The 14,996-nt window shown below is 40.0% G+C and overlaps 1 protein-coding gene across 1 annotated transcript; it reads left to right on the top strand.

The window, feature by feature from the left end:
• The first annotated feature begins 470 nt into the window (after positions 1 to 470).
• On the top strand, positions 471 to 14,705 carry MXRA8 (matrix remodeling associated 8). Its single transcript, XM_053452462.1, has 10 exons — positions 471 to 727; positions 8,844 to 8,867; positions 9,497 to 9,802; positions 10,131 to 10,232; positions 10,594 to 11,052; positions 11,546 to 11,695; positions 12,442 to 12,472; positions 12,862 to 12,938; positions 13,584 to 13,661; positions 14,194 to 14,705. Exons 1-10 carry the CDS (start codon positions 679 to 681, stop codon positions 14,217 to 14,219), a joined length of 1,302 nt encoding a protein of 433 aa, XP_053308437.1. The 5' UTR covers positions 471 to 678; the 3' UTR covers positions 14,220 to 14,705.
• Positions 14,706 to 14,996: the final 291 nt, after the last annotated feature.

Raw genomic sequence — 14,996 nt, 5'->3', positions numbered from 1 at the left:
CCAAAGAGAAAATGGAGTCTTGAGTTGAAGTTGATACCTTTTATTGGGCCAACATAAAAAATATATAAAGTTTCAGATGCGTTTGGGGCCTCTGAAGTTTCTTTTTCACCAGAATCCGAAGTGGAGACCTCTAAGGTCCAGAAGGCTTATGTAACATTATTTGTTTTTTTCCACGTTGGCCCAATAAAAGGTATCAACTTCGGTTGAAGACTCCGTGTACCCGGTGGAAACCTTTCTACAGTCCACAGTTGCCGTGAAAAAGTTAAATAAAAATGATCAAACAAGTATAGGAAGCGAGAGCAAAACAGCTTGGAAGGAGCTGGAGCGGTGTCAGGAACAGAGTCCCACAGCTGGATCTCGTATAGACGGCGAGAAAACGAATTCCAAAGTGGAACCAGGACGGAGGGTGGAGGGAGGAGAGGAGGTTTCCGAGTTCACAGTTGTTTCTAGGTTTGTGTTCAGTGCATGAAGAGGTTGGATTAAATCCGAGCTGCGGGGATAGGACAAAGCAAAGCCTAAAAGTTATTCGGTGGGGGGGGGAGAAGGGGTAAAAGTTCTGCGCATGCAGATGTTGAGTTGGACATTGTGATGTGATAGCAGAACTCGGCAAAGCACAAACAAGAAGAGAGGGAGAGCAGAAACACAAAGACAGCCTGGAAAAGCAAGAAGAAGGGAGAGATGGAGATCATATACAAACTTCTCATGTGCCAGCTGGCTGTCCTACACAGTAAGATATGCTTTCTTATATCGCGGGTTTCTCGGTGAGAATGTTCGGACCTGTCGATAATGTTTTCTCCCATGATGGTTTAGAGTGTGGTCATCAGATCAAAGCAGCCAAGTGTCCAGGACCACATTCCACCAGTCCCTTCCGTGAGGACGTTGGCTAAACTATATCTTTGTACCTAAACAGGTACTTTTACACGTGATGCCTCATATAAAGCGCGGTCATTTTTTAATGAAGACGTTCTGAATGCTTTGCAGCTGCTGAACCGTCCTTTCAAATGCGTAAAAACTTGCACAAAAATGCTTAAATATCAAAAATATTTTGGAACTTTCCCTAAAGCCAGTTGAGACGGCGTCCCGCATTGCGCAGACAGGACTAGGCTCCCCGCTACCAAAATCAGTGCCAAATAATATTTGATTTACTTAGTAAAGAACATATTAGCTCTCTTTGCACTTTCTGCACATTCTGAGTCGTGACGATGACCCTGTCTATATGCTGTGTGTCAGCCCAATGTTCTTAAGAGGTATGTGTTGATTGCTACACTTTGTGCGGCTTTTGATCTGCCGCAATGACATTTCTAGCTTAGAAACAGATCTGACACCTTTATTTTTAATATCTTGAATGTACATGCATTGCTAAAAAGACCTAAATCTTTATTATTGTTATTATTATTATTATTATTATTAATATTATTATTATTAATATTGTGGCTCAGAGAATATAATGTTCCAGCTATTGTTTTAATTCTGCTCATTATATCTGATAAACCAAACAAGTGCGATTTTGATCCGTGATGTTAGTATTTGCACCAAAATGTTAAATTCCGCAGATTTCATGTTGAAATCTTAGCCACTTTTCATTATATCGTCTATTAACCCCGTTAAAACTGCATTGGCTTTTTCCTGTAATAGTTTTCATATATAATAACACATACTCTATAGAATGCGTTTATCAGCTGAATTTTTTCTTAGTGGAGTGTAAAGAAGTGGGTTAAATGTATAATTCTTGTTTGCCTGGGGAACACGTAATTGTCATGTGATACTAAAGCAAGCACTGATAGGTTGTTGCCAAAACTGAAAAAACGTTGTAAAAGTTTCTGTGTTGTTTTTAGGTGATTGAACCTTAAGCGACAAGAATAAAATATGGGTTATTTGCTTAGCATACTAGAATTAATGTGTAATTAATGTTGTGTAGAACACCAGCTGGAATCCAGGTGAGGATAGCTAACGCCGGCCATATCAGCACATTGCACAATTTAAAAGCCATGACAGATGTAGCTTCGACTCACGGGCCAGGCTTGGCTCATTTGCTCAATTAAATAAAACACCAACACACAAGATGGGTTTGAAAAGGCCACAGCCGTTTTATTTAAAACGTCATTGTCCTGTAAAACCTGAAATAATAAACATAGATGCGTTAACAGAGACAATGACGTAACCAAAACCAACCTAGCTTGCCAAGTTATCCAGGTACCATACCACACACCAATTTTGGGAGGGGACATACCAGGATGCCCCAACCCGGACCTGAGGTTCCGAGCACCACTCCTTGCAAGGAACCTCCCACCGGTTATGACCACCAATGATCATACCACCACATTAACCCCTTGGATACCTGGCAAGCTACCGCCCACGACTGTGACTAATGCAGCAACACCATACCAGACACCAATTTGGGAGGGGACATACCAGGATGCCCCAACCCGGCCCCGAGGTTCCGAGCACCACTCCTTGCAAGGAACCTCCCACCGGTTATGACCACCAAGGATCATACCACCACATTAACCCCTTGGATACCTGGCAAGCTACCGCCCACAACTGTGACTAATGCAGCAACACCATACCACACACCAATTTGGGAGAGGACATACCAGGATGCCCCAACCAGGACCCGAGGTTCCGAGCACCACTCCTTGCAAGGAACCTCCCACCGGTTATGACCACCAAGGATCATACCACCACATTAACCCCTTAGATACCTGGCAAGCTACCGCCCACAACTGTGACTAATGCAGCAACACTACTCCACAAACTCAACCACACAAGGGGAGGGAGGGTGGGACAAACACCACCAGGTAAGGTTAAACAAAATGGATCCTTACCCCTGTGATCACCAAACTTAAATATCCTCCTACCAAAACTCCTCCCCTAAAATCCACAATTCCTGCCTTAGCCTAGCCCTGCTCAGCACTCTGTCAGGGCCCACTCTAGTCCATTCTGGCCCCCGTGGGCTTCAGTCGTTTTATGACTCTAAATGTTCTCTGTAGTTGAACCAAATGGTTTACATTATATTAATAAGGGATTATGTCTGAGAGCTTTCACAGCTGAAGTGTCCTATCTGAGGCCAAATTTCCAATAAGGCAGACGGGGTTTTTGAGTAAAGCACGGCTTTTGTGCCGCTGTGTGAGTGGTGTTTATCGCCTGTAATACTCAGGTCTACCATTCTTTAGCCCAGTTTTGGCTCACCTTATTTTTTTTTGGTTGTCTTTGAGGAGCAGTAATAGCTAAGCACTGCCTACCTCCCAACAGTCCTGGCTTTCAGGGACAGTCCCAATTCTTAGACACTGTCTTGCACCACTGTCCTGTATTTGTGGGCTGTAGGGAACATGAGCAGGTTGGTGAGGTCAACTGGTCTCCTTTGACCACCCAGGAGGTGAATCAAGAATGTTATGCAGCTTCCACTTAGCCTCCAAGCCAATGTAGCTATTTAGGTGATGCTGCCTCCTCTGTTCACCACCCTTCCAACACAGGTCCTGATCGGGACACCTGAAATGTTTGGGGTTATTGCATTGGGGCTCATAAGTTGTAGATGCAACCCTGGTTGAGTTAGGTTTCCTAGTATGTAGACTATGGCTATCCCCATTTCTGACATCAAAGCAAGATATCTATGGAGTAAGAAAGGTTAACATAATATCAGAAGAATAAATATATGAAATTTCTAATGGATCAAGGTTGTGCTATCAAGTTCAATAGATGGCATGGAAAGGTCAGGATGCCATTCTTGCCAAACAGGGTAAGAATGTATATACGAGCATGTATATAGGTGTATATAGATGATGCAAGGAGATGCCCGATTGCCATTTGCAATTTTTTTCTTCTAGATGAATGTTAGAAATCACCTCATTATCTACCATCAAAGGTCACAACCGACATTTCTACTCTTCGTAAATAACCCTACATGTGGCCAAGAGAATCTCATATGTTTAGTCACATGTGCTGGTTCAACTTCAGTTAAAGAAAGACATTCCGCAAGTTTATCACGATTATTAAAACATGTGGGCTTGTTGCAAAGTCCGCATCGTACATCTTTTTAACAGACATACAGATGTAGAGAAGCTTCAGAACCCTTTTTTCAATGTATTTGTAGCAAATCACATAACAAGCCAAAGAAACGTGATTGAATAAAGTAAATTCATATTGGACTCGAACCGCTGTAGTTCTTGATAACCTAAATATCACGCATCTTTTCCAGCAAGAGAATAAAGTAAAGCAGGAGAATACTGCCCAATCCTTCTGAGGATTTGACCCTTCTTTATAAACACATGACTCGGTCCAAGAATTGTTATTGTAACGGCAATCTCCTGTTTAGTACTTCCTTTGGATTTACCAATTGTATCTTGGACATGTTCCTCACAAGTGTCGGCCTATTATAGCCAACTTATATTCACAATCGCCTCAATCATGACGTTCTATTGCGATGATTTCAATTACTGACATTACAGGGCAACCTAAGAGACCTGGGGAAAACTGATCCAGCTCCAAATGTCCTTCAGGAGCAGCAGTACCTCTTAATGTTCTGAATCCCTCTGTCCTCCATTCCTCTGATGATGTTTTGCTGAGGACGCCTTGTGAGTGTGAATGGATCACAGTGTTCTACATTCCTAAAAGTCATAACACGAACATCAGAAAATGTGTTTAGAAATTGGTATTGCATAAAATAGATGCATAATCAAATTATGTCAATAAATAATTGTCACTAAATTTCATAAAAATCCTGGGTAAAGCCCCTCGCCCCAGGCACACCTCTAACGACGTGCCATAGAAGGAAAGTGACCCTCTTTGGCCATTTTAAATGTTGGGGGGTATTAAGAACACAGCTGTCGGTGCTCCTGCTGGTAAATAAGAGACTTTCTTTCATATCACTCCACCTGCTGAGACTGGGGTGCCACAGATTCAAGCATTGGTGTTAATCTTTGGTCCTCCATAGCACCGGACTTCCAACCTTGGGGTAAAATAAGAAAAATAAATAGTAAGCAATCCAGCCTCAGTACTGAAAATGATGGGAAATAACATGTTCTATGGAGATACAAAACATGTTGTGGCGTACCGGATAAAATGAATGAAGTGATCTTGTTCTCCAATGCGTGTCGGTATCTGCCTCGACCGGCTCAATCTGCTTCCTATTAGAACTCGCAGAGGCCTGTTAGTGCTGACCTAACACATTGTGCAGTAATTTGTCAGGTGAGTGTGTTATACTTTCACATAGAAAAGCTGAAGTTGTGATTCCATGAAGCCCAGAGGTATAACAGCCCCCTTTATCACTCTACGTAACGCACCCAGTCACGCTAACTAACATGACTCAACTGAAACCCTATGGATCACTGTAAGAACACGATATCCACCTGATAATGGTTCTGGCCTACAAGAGTGACCATCTATAACGAGACCAACATCTCACTGCCGACGCATATGCTGTAAATGTAAATCTATCCATGTTCCCCAATGTTTAATGTTTTATATATGTTTATGGATTGGGAGCAAGTGACTTGTCATGAAGTAGACTGAACCAAAGCCTGAGTGTCGGTGGAAACATCGTAAACCAACCCTTTTGGTTCCTCGAGATAATCCCACATGCTTGTTGTTTACCAGACTTTTTTCTGGATACTCCCTCGCTTTCGTGATTTAAAGTCTGCACAGAGGTGATGTCATGTCTTAATGAACAGGAAGAAAGCTTGATAACACATTGCTGACCATCTGGTTTCCAAAAGACATCCTTCTACGTTCATTACTGGTGGGAAACCCTCCATAACGCTATATCTTAAACACTGAGCACTAATTCATGTTTGCCTTCCTGAATTTTCCAAGCGTTGTGCCAGTATTAGCCACCATTCCAAAGCAAACACAACCATGATGGACATTAGGCTTTCTCCTCTACTCTATAGATAAGATATCGAGTTTCCTCCATCGTTTATTAAACCAGCAAAGAGGAAACATTTGATGCTCGCTTAATGTGGTTGGAGTTGTGACGTCACCTGTGTCCCAACGTGAGACGCTGTAAAGTATGTCCTCTGACACTTGTAGGGTGCCTAACATAGAATGAACAAACCTGCAAGAATCCAACAGAACTAAAATAATGATGTATACAGAGATAAAGTAAAAGGAGTTGAGTGACATCAGATTTGTCAGGGAAAACCAAGTTAACAAACAGGTAACGCTATGAAGAGACGACAGAGCAGAGGCTCAGACGAGAAACTACAAAGAAACCATGTGGGAATGACATTATAGCAAAAAAACAAGCAAAGAACGAGAGAACATATGGAACAGCTGACATATTATGTGAAGAACAAAGGAATTGGAGATAACATACACCGTGTACTGCTTGTAATAATACATATGTATGTTAGTGAAGTTATCGCTATAAGAATGTTACCGTATGAGACAAAACTCATAGAAACATAGAATTGTTTGGCAGATAAGAACCATCTAGTTAGACCATTTTTACTGCTGAAAGACTCAAAGACCTGAATTACCTCTACCAATGCTGCTGGGAGACTGTTCCTCTGATCACCCTTTCAGCAAAGCAAAACATATTTTGGTCTGAGGAGCCATTAATTCACATTGTTATTGTGAAGGTTAAAAAAAACAACCAGTAATTCAGATTTCATCAGCAGCCTAACTTTCGGTGATAAATAGATTTAAATTGAGAGCAGATGGCTGCAGCAAACGGTTGGTAATAAACTCTGTTTTTCCTGCCTGGCGCTCGGTTTCGTAATAAAGCTTTAAAAAATTCCTTTCAACCATTCTCCATAACAGCTCATTTTTTATTACATTACATTTTTTTTCTAGACGTTTCTTTTGTTTTTTTTTCTGAGCAAGGGTGGCTGAATTATCCTTCAGATATACCAGATATGAAAATTCCAAAAAAAGTATAATCCCAGTCTATTTCTCCCGAATTTAGGACGTATGTGAAAGTGGCCCCTTTTCTGAAACACTAACTAACTATCCTCATTTTATTTTACTGTATTCATGAAGAAACATCAAGTAAACCATTTCAGTTTCTTAAAGGACCTCAGCAGCATTGTTTTCATGTATTTAGTTTTTGGAGTTAGAAAATTAGACTTCTGTCTGATTGGACTCCACCCCCAACTGTCTCTACTGAAAGCAGGAAGCATACCTCAATATGCTTTGTGCACATGCTCAGTAGGAATCCCTGAGTTATTGGATTTAATAGAGGTAGCAGCAGCCAAATACATGTTTGCTATCCAAGCATTCTATGCTAGTTTACATGTGATTGGCTGCTGCATTGGTGGCTTTAACGAGAATGCTACTGAGCATGTGCAAGAAGTGCTTTCTGGTTTTAGTCACTCAAGGGACGTGGCATTTACACGCTACACGCTACACGCTACGATTTACATGCCGCAAAACACATTGTTCTAAACTGTGAACTAGACTGTTCCTTATGAATATATTTCCAAAAGTTTTCAAGAAAACATAATGAAGACCTCAGCTCTTGCTGTAAAACAGCAGCCGCGCAAAGTGATTTATACCCTAGTCTGTGCTGTCCAGATTCTTAAACCAGAGTGGAGTTCTGCAGCCTTGAGTGAGGACTTAATGATAGCATGCCGGTGACTGATTATACCTTGGTGTCCTCATGCCTTTAATTTTGTAGTGTTAGCATTTTACAGTAAAATACCATACAAGTTATAATTAAAGGATAGATTTTATGTAACGCAATGCTCCTTCTTATATTCCTCTCTCTGCTGGTTGTTCTCAGATGTCTGGTTCAATAAAAAAACAACAATGTAGCCTTAGGAAACCCGCGCACAACTTGGTCTGCAAAAACAACAAGTTCAATAGCATATATGAACAATTGGACAGATTTCCCCTTAATACATAATCTGATGGGTCCAGAAGATCCTCGATGTGCAATGCTTACTAAGATATAGGTTTTTAGATAAGCAAAGATGAGATAACCTGGATATATTAACCCTTTAATATGCCACTATAAAGTTTCTATGTAGTCATTGCTTAAATGTGTTACCCAAATGGCTCTAATACCGGCCCTTGTGGAAACCTTGACTTGTAATTATCTAAAGGTACACTTAATTGAGTCACCTGCATTCAAGCAGTGACATCAATTATTACCTACTGGGAGCAAAAGCACCAACTGGGAGTTTTATATATGATCACAGCGGGGTAGGATAGGAAGGAGTCAGCTCCAGACTGTGTGACCCGCAGAATCTGCCCCTTCACACTGAGATTGGGGCAACAACCCTGTGAGTTCCCAGGAATGCTCACCAGTCAGCACAGGGTGAGTTCACTCTTCTCATTTCTTCAAGTGGTGTTGAGGTTGAGTTGACCACGAACAGCAACGAAAAGATGCCACGTTATCTGCTGGAAGTGTTTTTTGGCCCTTTTATTACTGGGCCACTTGGTTGGGCTTGCCGCCCCTGGGCTGAAGAGTGCCAGTCATCCCCTGACAGCCAATCACAGGGGGTAATGAATAAAACGAGATTCTGGTGCCGAGTTTGAAGTGTGGTATTATCACCATAGCATCTAATGGAATGGTCCAAGCACCGTGAGCAGTTTATTAGTTACCATGGTGATTATGTGTTTTTTTTTTTTTTAAAAATCACAGTAGCTTCTAATGGAATGGTCTGAGAGCAATTCATTAGTTGCTATGGTGATGATTTGGCTTTTAAACCAAAGCAATCAATGGATCACAATGGCATGGGTTATTCTAGAATATTAAATGGCTATACCGTAACATGATTTAACTTACTGTATCTCACAGCGTTCTATAGTTATGTAGTATGTGAGTCAAGTTTTATTGCGATTGCACCATTAAAAGGAATTGTTTTAGGTCTCTACATGGATCTAATATGTGTTTTCTTTTGCAGGTCATGTTGTTTCATCATATTTTGGTAAGAAGTGACTTTTTGATACTTTTAGTGATATCCTAATGTTTATTGTTTACCAAAAATATCTCTCATAGCGAAGACGTCCCGACCAGTTCACAGTTGTAGGAAAGGCTTGACATATCGTCATCCAAAGCATTGAGTTATTACCTTAACTTAATGACTTATTTTCCTGTATCTCTTAAATCTCACAGTCTCCTCCAGGCAGTTTCCATGATCTCTCTCTGTACTCTAAAACAAACATGTAATAAACTGTAAATGAGTTTATAAAAAATGTCTTCATATGGATATTTTTCCATATTAACAAAGCGTGTTGACGCCCCATCCTATCTCCTCTTCTTTCCATGTTAAGTAATTTACTTGAGGCCATATTACCGGCTTTCCTACAGAATAGGCAGTTAGCGTCTCTATATGATGCATGTAACCAGTTTTTTTAGTTGGTAATCAGAACTTGAGTAGATGTAAAATATAAAGGGAATTTTGCACTAGAAAATCTAATTGTTACTCTGACGTCAAACAAAGGTTCCATAAAGTTGCATTTTCCTTTTTACTCCAGGCAGCTGTCATTGGGGCATTTTAAGGTCATTATCTGCATTATTATCAATGCTGTTCTCTTTTTTTTGGTAATTCTTCAGTACCGGCAAGCCAGCAGAACCCAGATAGCGTGGTGGTCTCTGTGTCAAACATCACTGCCTACACCGGTTCCCAAGCTCAACTTCTGTGCCAGAGTTACCAGATGGTATGGACACAGGACAACCTACTGGATAGGCAACGCGTTTTACACTGGGATCTGTACAGCAGTCAAGGAGTATACCGTGGAGAACGCCTTCTAGATATGTTCTCCGCCGGGGAGTTCCGCTTCTACAGTGGGTACAACCAGCGCCGAATGCACGTCTCGGAAACGGCTTTCAAGGACGGCAATTTCTCTTTGGTGATCAAAGGTGCTTAATTTATTTGTCTATTTGTAGGATCTTACCCAAAAAGTGCTCCTAATGTCTTCGTGTTCAAACCAAGTAGCTTGGACCTCAGTTATTTCCTTTCAAGCTGATATTATTATATTTTATTTATATAGAGCCCACCATTTCTTAAAGTGCATACATTCAAACCGTCTCACACAACTGGAACAGATACATTAGGCTCGCATGCTTTTTATCAGTTTTTAAATATAAATCGTTAGTAATAACTTTTAGGCTAAATTACATAATATTTATACATAAATAATTGTCATTGTAATACTACGCTCTGTTCTGTGTGTATTTTTGTGTTAAGGTGTTTCTATGAGTGATCAAGGGCTGTACTCTTGCAATCTCCATCATCATTATTGTCACCTGGATGAAAATGCTAAAATTTTGCTGAACATCACCAAGTCAGGTGGGTCTGGAGCCGGAGGTAATCGACTTGTCCTCTATCTGTGTTAGACTGCATTTCCCATCATCCACCTATCCATTGCTGGTTCTGTCTGCCAAAGGGTTATCAAATACTGACCTATATATAACATTTAAGAATACTTAGGGGTATCACTTTTTTGGGGGGTGCAGTGTTCTATGGTATTTTAATTAATTTCCCTCTTTCTGCTTAAATATTCGAGATAAATTGATATGTTTAGAAATCTGTTGGCCATTTTTGGATATTGTTTCCAATTCAACATTTGAATGAGAATTAGTTTAGTTACACACTGATCAATATGGCCCTTGCATCAGATGTTTCTATAGTCTTTCTTTACCGTTTTCAGAAAGGAGAGCAAAGATCTACTGGGATGGAGAAAAGGTGGTCATTGTGGCTTTAGTCGGCTCCACGGTTGTGCTTCCCTGTGAGAATTGGAATCACATATGGACTGATCGCCACAGAGAGGAGGACCAACAAGTGGTTCACTGGGACCGCCAAGCCCCAGGGATTCCTCATGACCGAGCTGACCGGCTGATTGACATGTATGCATCAGGGGAGAGAAGGTCATACGGGCCCATCTTCATCAGGAGCAAAATGAATGTTTCCGATAAGGCCTTTGCACAGGGAGACTTCTCGCTCTATATATCGGATCTGACACGAGGGGATGAGGGGACATACTCATGCCACCTGCATCATCATTACTGTGGTCTTCATGAGCGAAGGATCTTCTACCTAACTGTCTCCGATCCTCCAAAAAGAGAAGAGCCACCCGGCAAAAAAAGTGTAGATTCAGCTTCGACTATAGGTAATGTACTATATGGTGCGTCTGATATGGTTACATGGGTCACAAAAGGCTAGTGTTACATTATCATAATTGTAGTTCTCAACAACGACATACATACCGATATCTATCCATTGATCAGTGGTCACATACTTCTATTTTAGCTTATAAACTGGGACCCCAGTACCCCTTTATTAGTGATTAAGCCTCTACAATGTTTCACTCACTGCTTAGGATATCTGTAATTAGGACATGATTAAACATTAACCATAAGTCACATTCTGAGTGTTCTTCATGGAATGTTGGAACGTTTCTCTTCAGACTTTAAAAGAAGAGCTTAACTGGCCAGCTTTGGGTCCCAAATACTCTTTTGTACCTAGTGGACTTAATCTTTATAGAAATATCTATCAATATGTAAAAATCATCAATATGTTATGCTATGTGCAATATTAGACTGAATAACCCATTCTCACACCTTTCTAAATAATCAAGCTGACTTGCGTACTTATGTATTCAGCTCCCAACAAAATCCCAGAACACAAAGGCATAGTTCCAGAATATTTTCTCCATTTCTTACAACACTTCGGATACATCCTGGCAACCTCGTTGCTGTTTATCCTGCTCCTCACAGCTGTGATCCTCATCACTCGCAAGCATCAGAGACGAGGTAGGAGTCATTTGGAATACGTGGCGCACAATGAAGACGCTAGCTAAAGAATTCTATTTATGACTAGATGAACATGAACATTAGTACAATTCATGGTAGAATATATGGGGATTTGTTCACCGGTGGTGTTGGAACCTAAAATCTAGCTGGTCAAAAGCATGTGGCTACAGAAATGATTCATTGTTTCCAGAGCATCACTCAGGTTCAGCATCATTTAATCATTGATCTCACTAAAACCCAGCTCAGTAGCCAGAACACCATGAAAACTACCCAAACCAAGTTGGGTCCAGTAGATATTATGTTTTACAATTGGGGTCCTTTTATTTTCCAAAGAATAGGTTGGCATGAGAACAGTCAAAAATGATGAGAATCCTTATTCACAATCGGTGGATCACAACCAACTCAAAATGAAGGGCAAAATGGTTGTTCTCAATCTGGCCACTTCGTTTTGGCCGCGCTCCCCAGGAATTGGCTCATGAACCAAGCACCCACTGAATTAAACGAGGTCTCAATTTTGGCTCAACAAATAATCGGCAGGTCATCTGTGTAATAGAGAGCCCGTGCTATTCCAAGTTACCCTAGCTGAAGAAAACAACCACAAATCAATATCTGACTGAGAAAGGGGCACCTCTCCATTATCTTTAGCTTTCTACACCCCCTACGTAGCCGTGGTCTCAAGAAATGTCTAACTTTGCTTAAGTTTCTTAATGTTTTGGGGCTGACTGAATGTGGCCTTCTCTCTCCAGGTTACGGATACAACTTAAATAAAACTCAAGGGTGAGTACATTTTTGGAGTAATAATACCCTAACTTAGTCAGCCTTAAACAATTCTTAGTAAAATAGCATTTTCTGATTTCTATAATTTACCAAGATACTAACAGCTTGTGTTCAACGGAATAATAAAGTCATTAGGATTTTCCATGTAGTCAGAAAAATACTGATTTTACAAAGAAATAAACATTATATAAATATGAATAAAGTATAATTAATATGAATTAAGTATAATATTTCCTTTATAAATATTTTATCTGTTGCGTTTTGGGACTTTGTGTTTGAGAATATAGTAATGTGTTATAAATGTATTTGGTTTATTTAATCACATTGCACGATGTCTCCTGCCCCAAATATTAAATATACATTTTTATCATATTCTTATTGTGTTTCAGGAAGCAGGTGAACATGAAGGAACTCTGTATGATGCCCTCTGAACTTGTCCAATACAGGAAGGAAGACCTCCGAATCGGTATGTATATATATAGACTACCGTAGTATGATTTCACAAGATGATGTCATAACACCAAAAAAGGAAAGAGAAAACAACTGGAGAGAGAAATCTAAAGATACTTTTAAATGTTGTATCAGTAGTATGGTTGGTTGAGTGGTGTTGATGTTGGAGGGGAGCCGCTGGAGCAGACGCTTATCTTTGCCAAAAACCTTTGGCTTTTCTGTGGTTTTTCCAGTATTTCTGGAGATTTTCCGCAGTAATGTATAGAGGAACAATGTGTGTGGCATGGTCAGAGCGCTGATACCTTGATCTGCTACAGTAAAGTTTAGAGAAGAAAATAAATGTATTACATATGGTTCTTATTACCCCTTTGGGGTTCTCTGCCTGTCTTCTTTTCTTTAAGTCATTCGTTACTCCTCTTTCATGCTGTTGTGTAGTTTCTAATTTGTTTGCTTCTGGCAACCGGGTAATTGTCATATAATCTCAAACCCATTACTTACCAGCGAAAACTCTGATCCCAGACCTAATGACATGTTAGGGCTGAAACTGCCACGACTAGTCGGCCGGGCTATGGGTGAGGCAAAAAAAAAAATATATATATATACGTTTTTTGTGCATGCAAATATGTGTTAAAGACTTATAAAAATATCTTTTTTTGCTCAGATTATAAAAATAACATTTTGAAGGAACGTGAACTGAAGGACAGGACTTTAACTCCAAAAAACGTTGACTTAGACCTTGGTGAGTTTCCACGTTTTTTCATACCACTAATTGTTAGCCTGGAATGAAAGATGTCAGGAGTCTGTGTATATTCTCAAGGAAATGATTTCAAATGGAAACCAGGCCATGAAGCATTGCTGGAACTGTATTTGGAAGGGCATGCTTGTCTCTAAGGGTTGCGCTATGAAGAGCGGGAGGAATTTGGCTGGAGATTAGTTAAATCGGCAATTTTTTTTGAACAGGCTTTGGGATCCGATAAGGGAATCTAGCCTGGAATGGGATCTCTGGGTATTCTTTTAAGGATTTTACATTATTTGAGTAAATGAGACAATATATTAGGATTACAGTAGAGAAAAGCAGCTTTCGGGCAGCGCAGATTTCTGGGGCAAATTATTAATTAAACCTAAAGTTTTTTTATTATATAATATTGATTTAAAATTTGTGTGCATGTGGATATAGAAAATACATAATTCTATTTATTTTCTATAGAAGTACTGCTTAATTTAAACCCATGTAGAAGGGTCGCCTAATCTTATTTTCCCTTTCTTGGCAGAGCTTCGGAAGGAATATTGTAAATAAAGAACCCTATGCTGCTGCTGGCTGGCCCAGGAGCTAACTCTTCAATTAAAAAAAGGACTGAATGTTTCTGTATGTTTTTCATGCAAGCTGCCTGTTACTTGTATCTGTCTGTTCTTCTTGTCCTGCTGTCTCCATCCAACAAGCTCAGGACCGATCAGAGTTCTTCACGTCAGAAAGCACCACTTTATCTCGGTGGAATGGGCACCTTGGGAACGTCCAACGACTCCCACACACATTCTCCATCCTCCAATATAATAATGTATCTCAAGATTAGAAAACGCTCCCCAAAAATGTTACCCCAGTGTTTAATGGCTTTTTTTTTTGCAATAGCTGCTTTTAAAAGTGTTTAGTATTTAGTGGCAAACAGCAGATAATATATAGGTAACATTGTATATGTGGCTTCACTGTGGCATTAGGAATTATCAGGCATTATGTTTAAGCCTAAATCCAATTTTTAATTGACATTTAATAAAAATGTAATATATATGTATATATAGTTTAGCAGATCTACACAGGGACAGACTTCTGGCAACACAGATCACATAATATCCAGCCATCGTATTCAGAGTCATAATCAAAGTTCTAGACATTTGCCTGAATTCTGTAAGTTTTACAGCTGAATATACACATATATATATATATAATTCCATATTTCCATGTGCACCCTCTTTAGTATGAACCAGTCACTGTTATAGAACCCCTTTCATGGATAATTGTTATTCACATTTTCACATGAAGTGAATTGTAATATTACTTCGTTAATGTAACTGGCTGGGG

Source organism: Spea bombifrons, chromosome 12, assembly GCF_027358695.1.
Source record: "Spea bombifrons isolate aSpeBom1 chromosome 12, aSpeBom1.2.pri, whole genome shotgun sequence".
In the NCBI taxonomy this organism is placed as follows: domain Eukaryota; kingdom Metazoa; phylum Chordata; class Amphibia; order Anura; family Pelobatidae; genus Spea; species Spea bombifrons.
The sequence above is the reverse complement of the archived record's forward strand: the minus strand, read 5'-3'. Positions and strand labels throughout refer to the sequence as shown.

What these genes read in the sequence shown, in the direction of transcription:
- MXRA8 (XM_053452462.1), top strand. Translation starts at nt 679, where the DNA reads ATGGAGATCATATACAAACTTCTCATGTGCCAGCTGGCTGTCCTACAC. An exon ending in TGTTGTTTCATCATATTTTG is followed by an intron (nt 8,868 to 9,496) that starts GTAAGAAGTGAC and finishes GTAATTCTTCAG; the next exon opens with TACCGGCAAGCCAGCAGAAC. An exon ending in TTTCTCTTTGGTGATCAAAG is followed by an intron (nt 9,803 to 10,130) that starts GTGCTTAATTTA and finishes TTTTGTGTTAAG; the next exon opens with GTGTTTCTATGAGTGATCAA.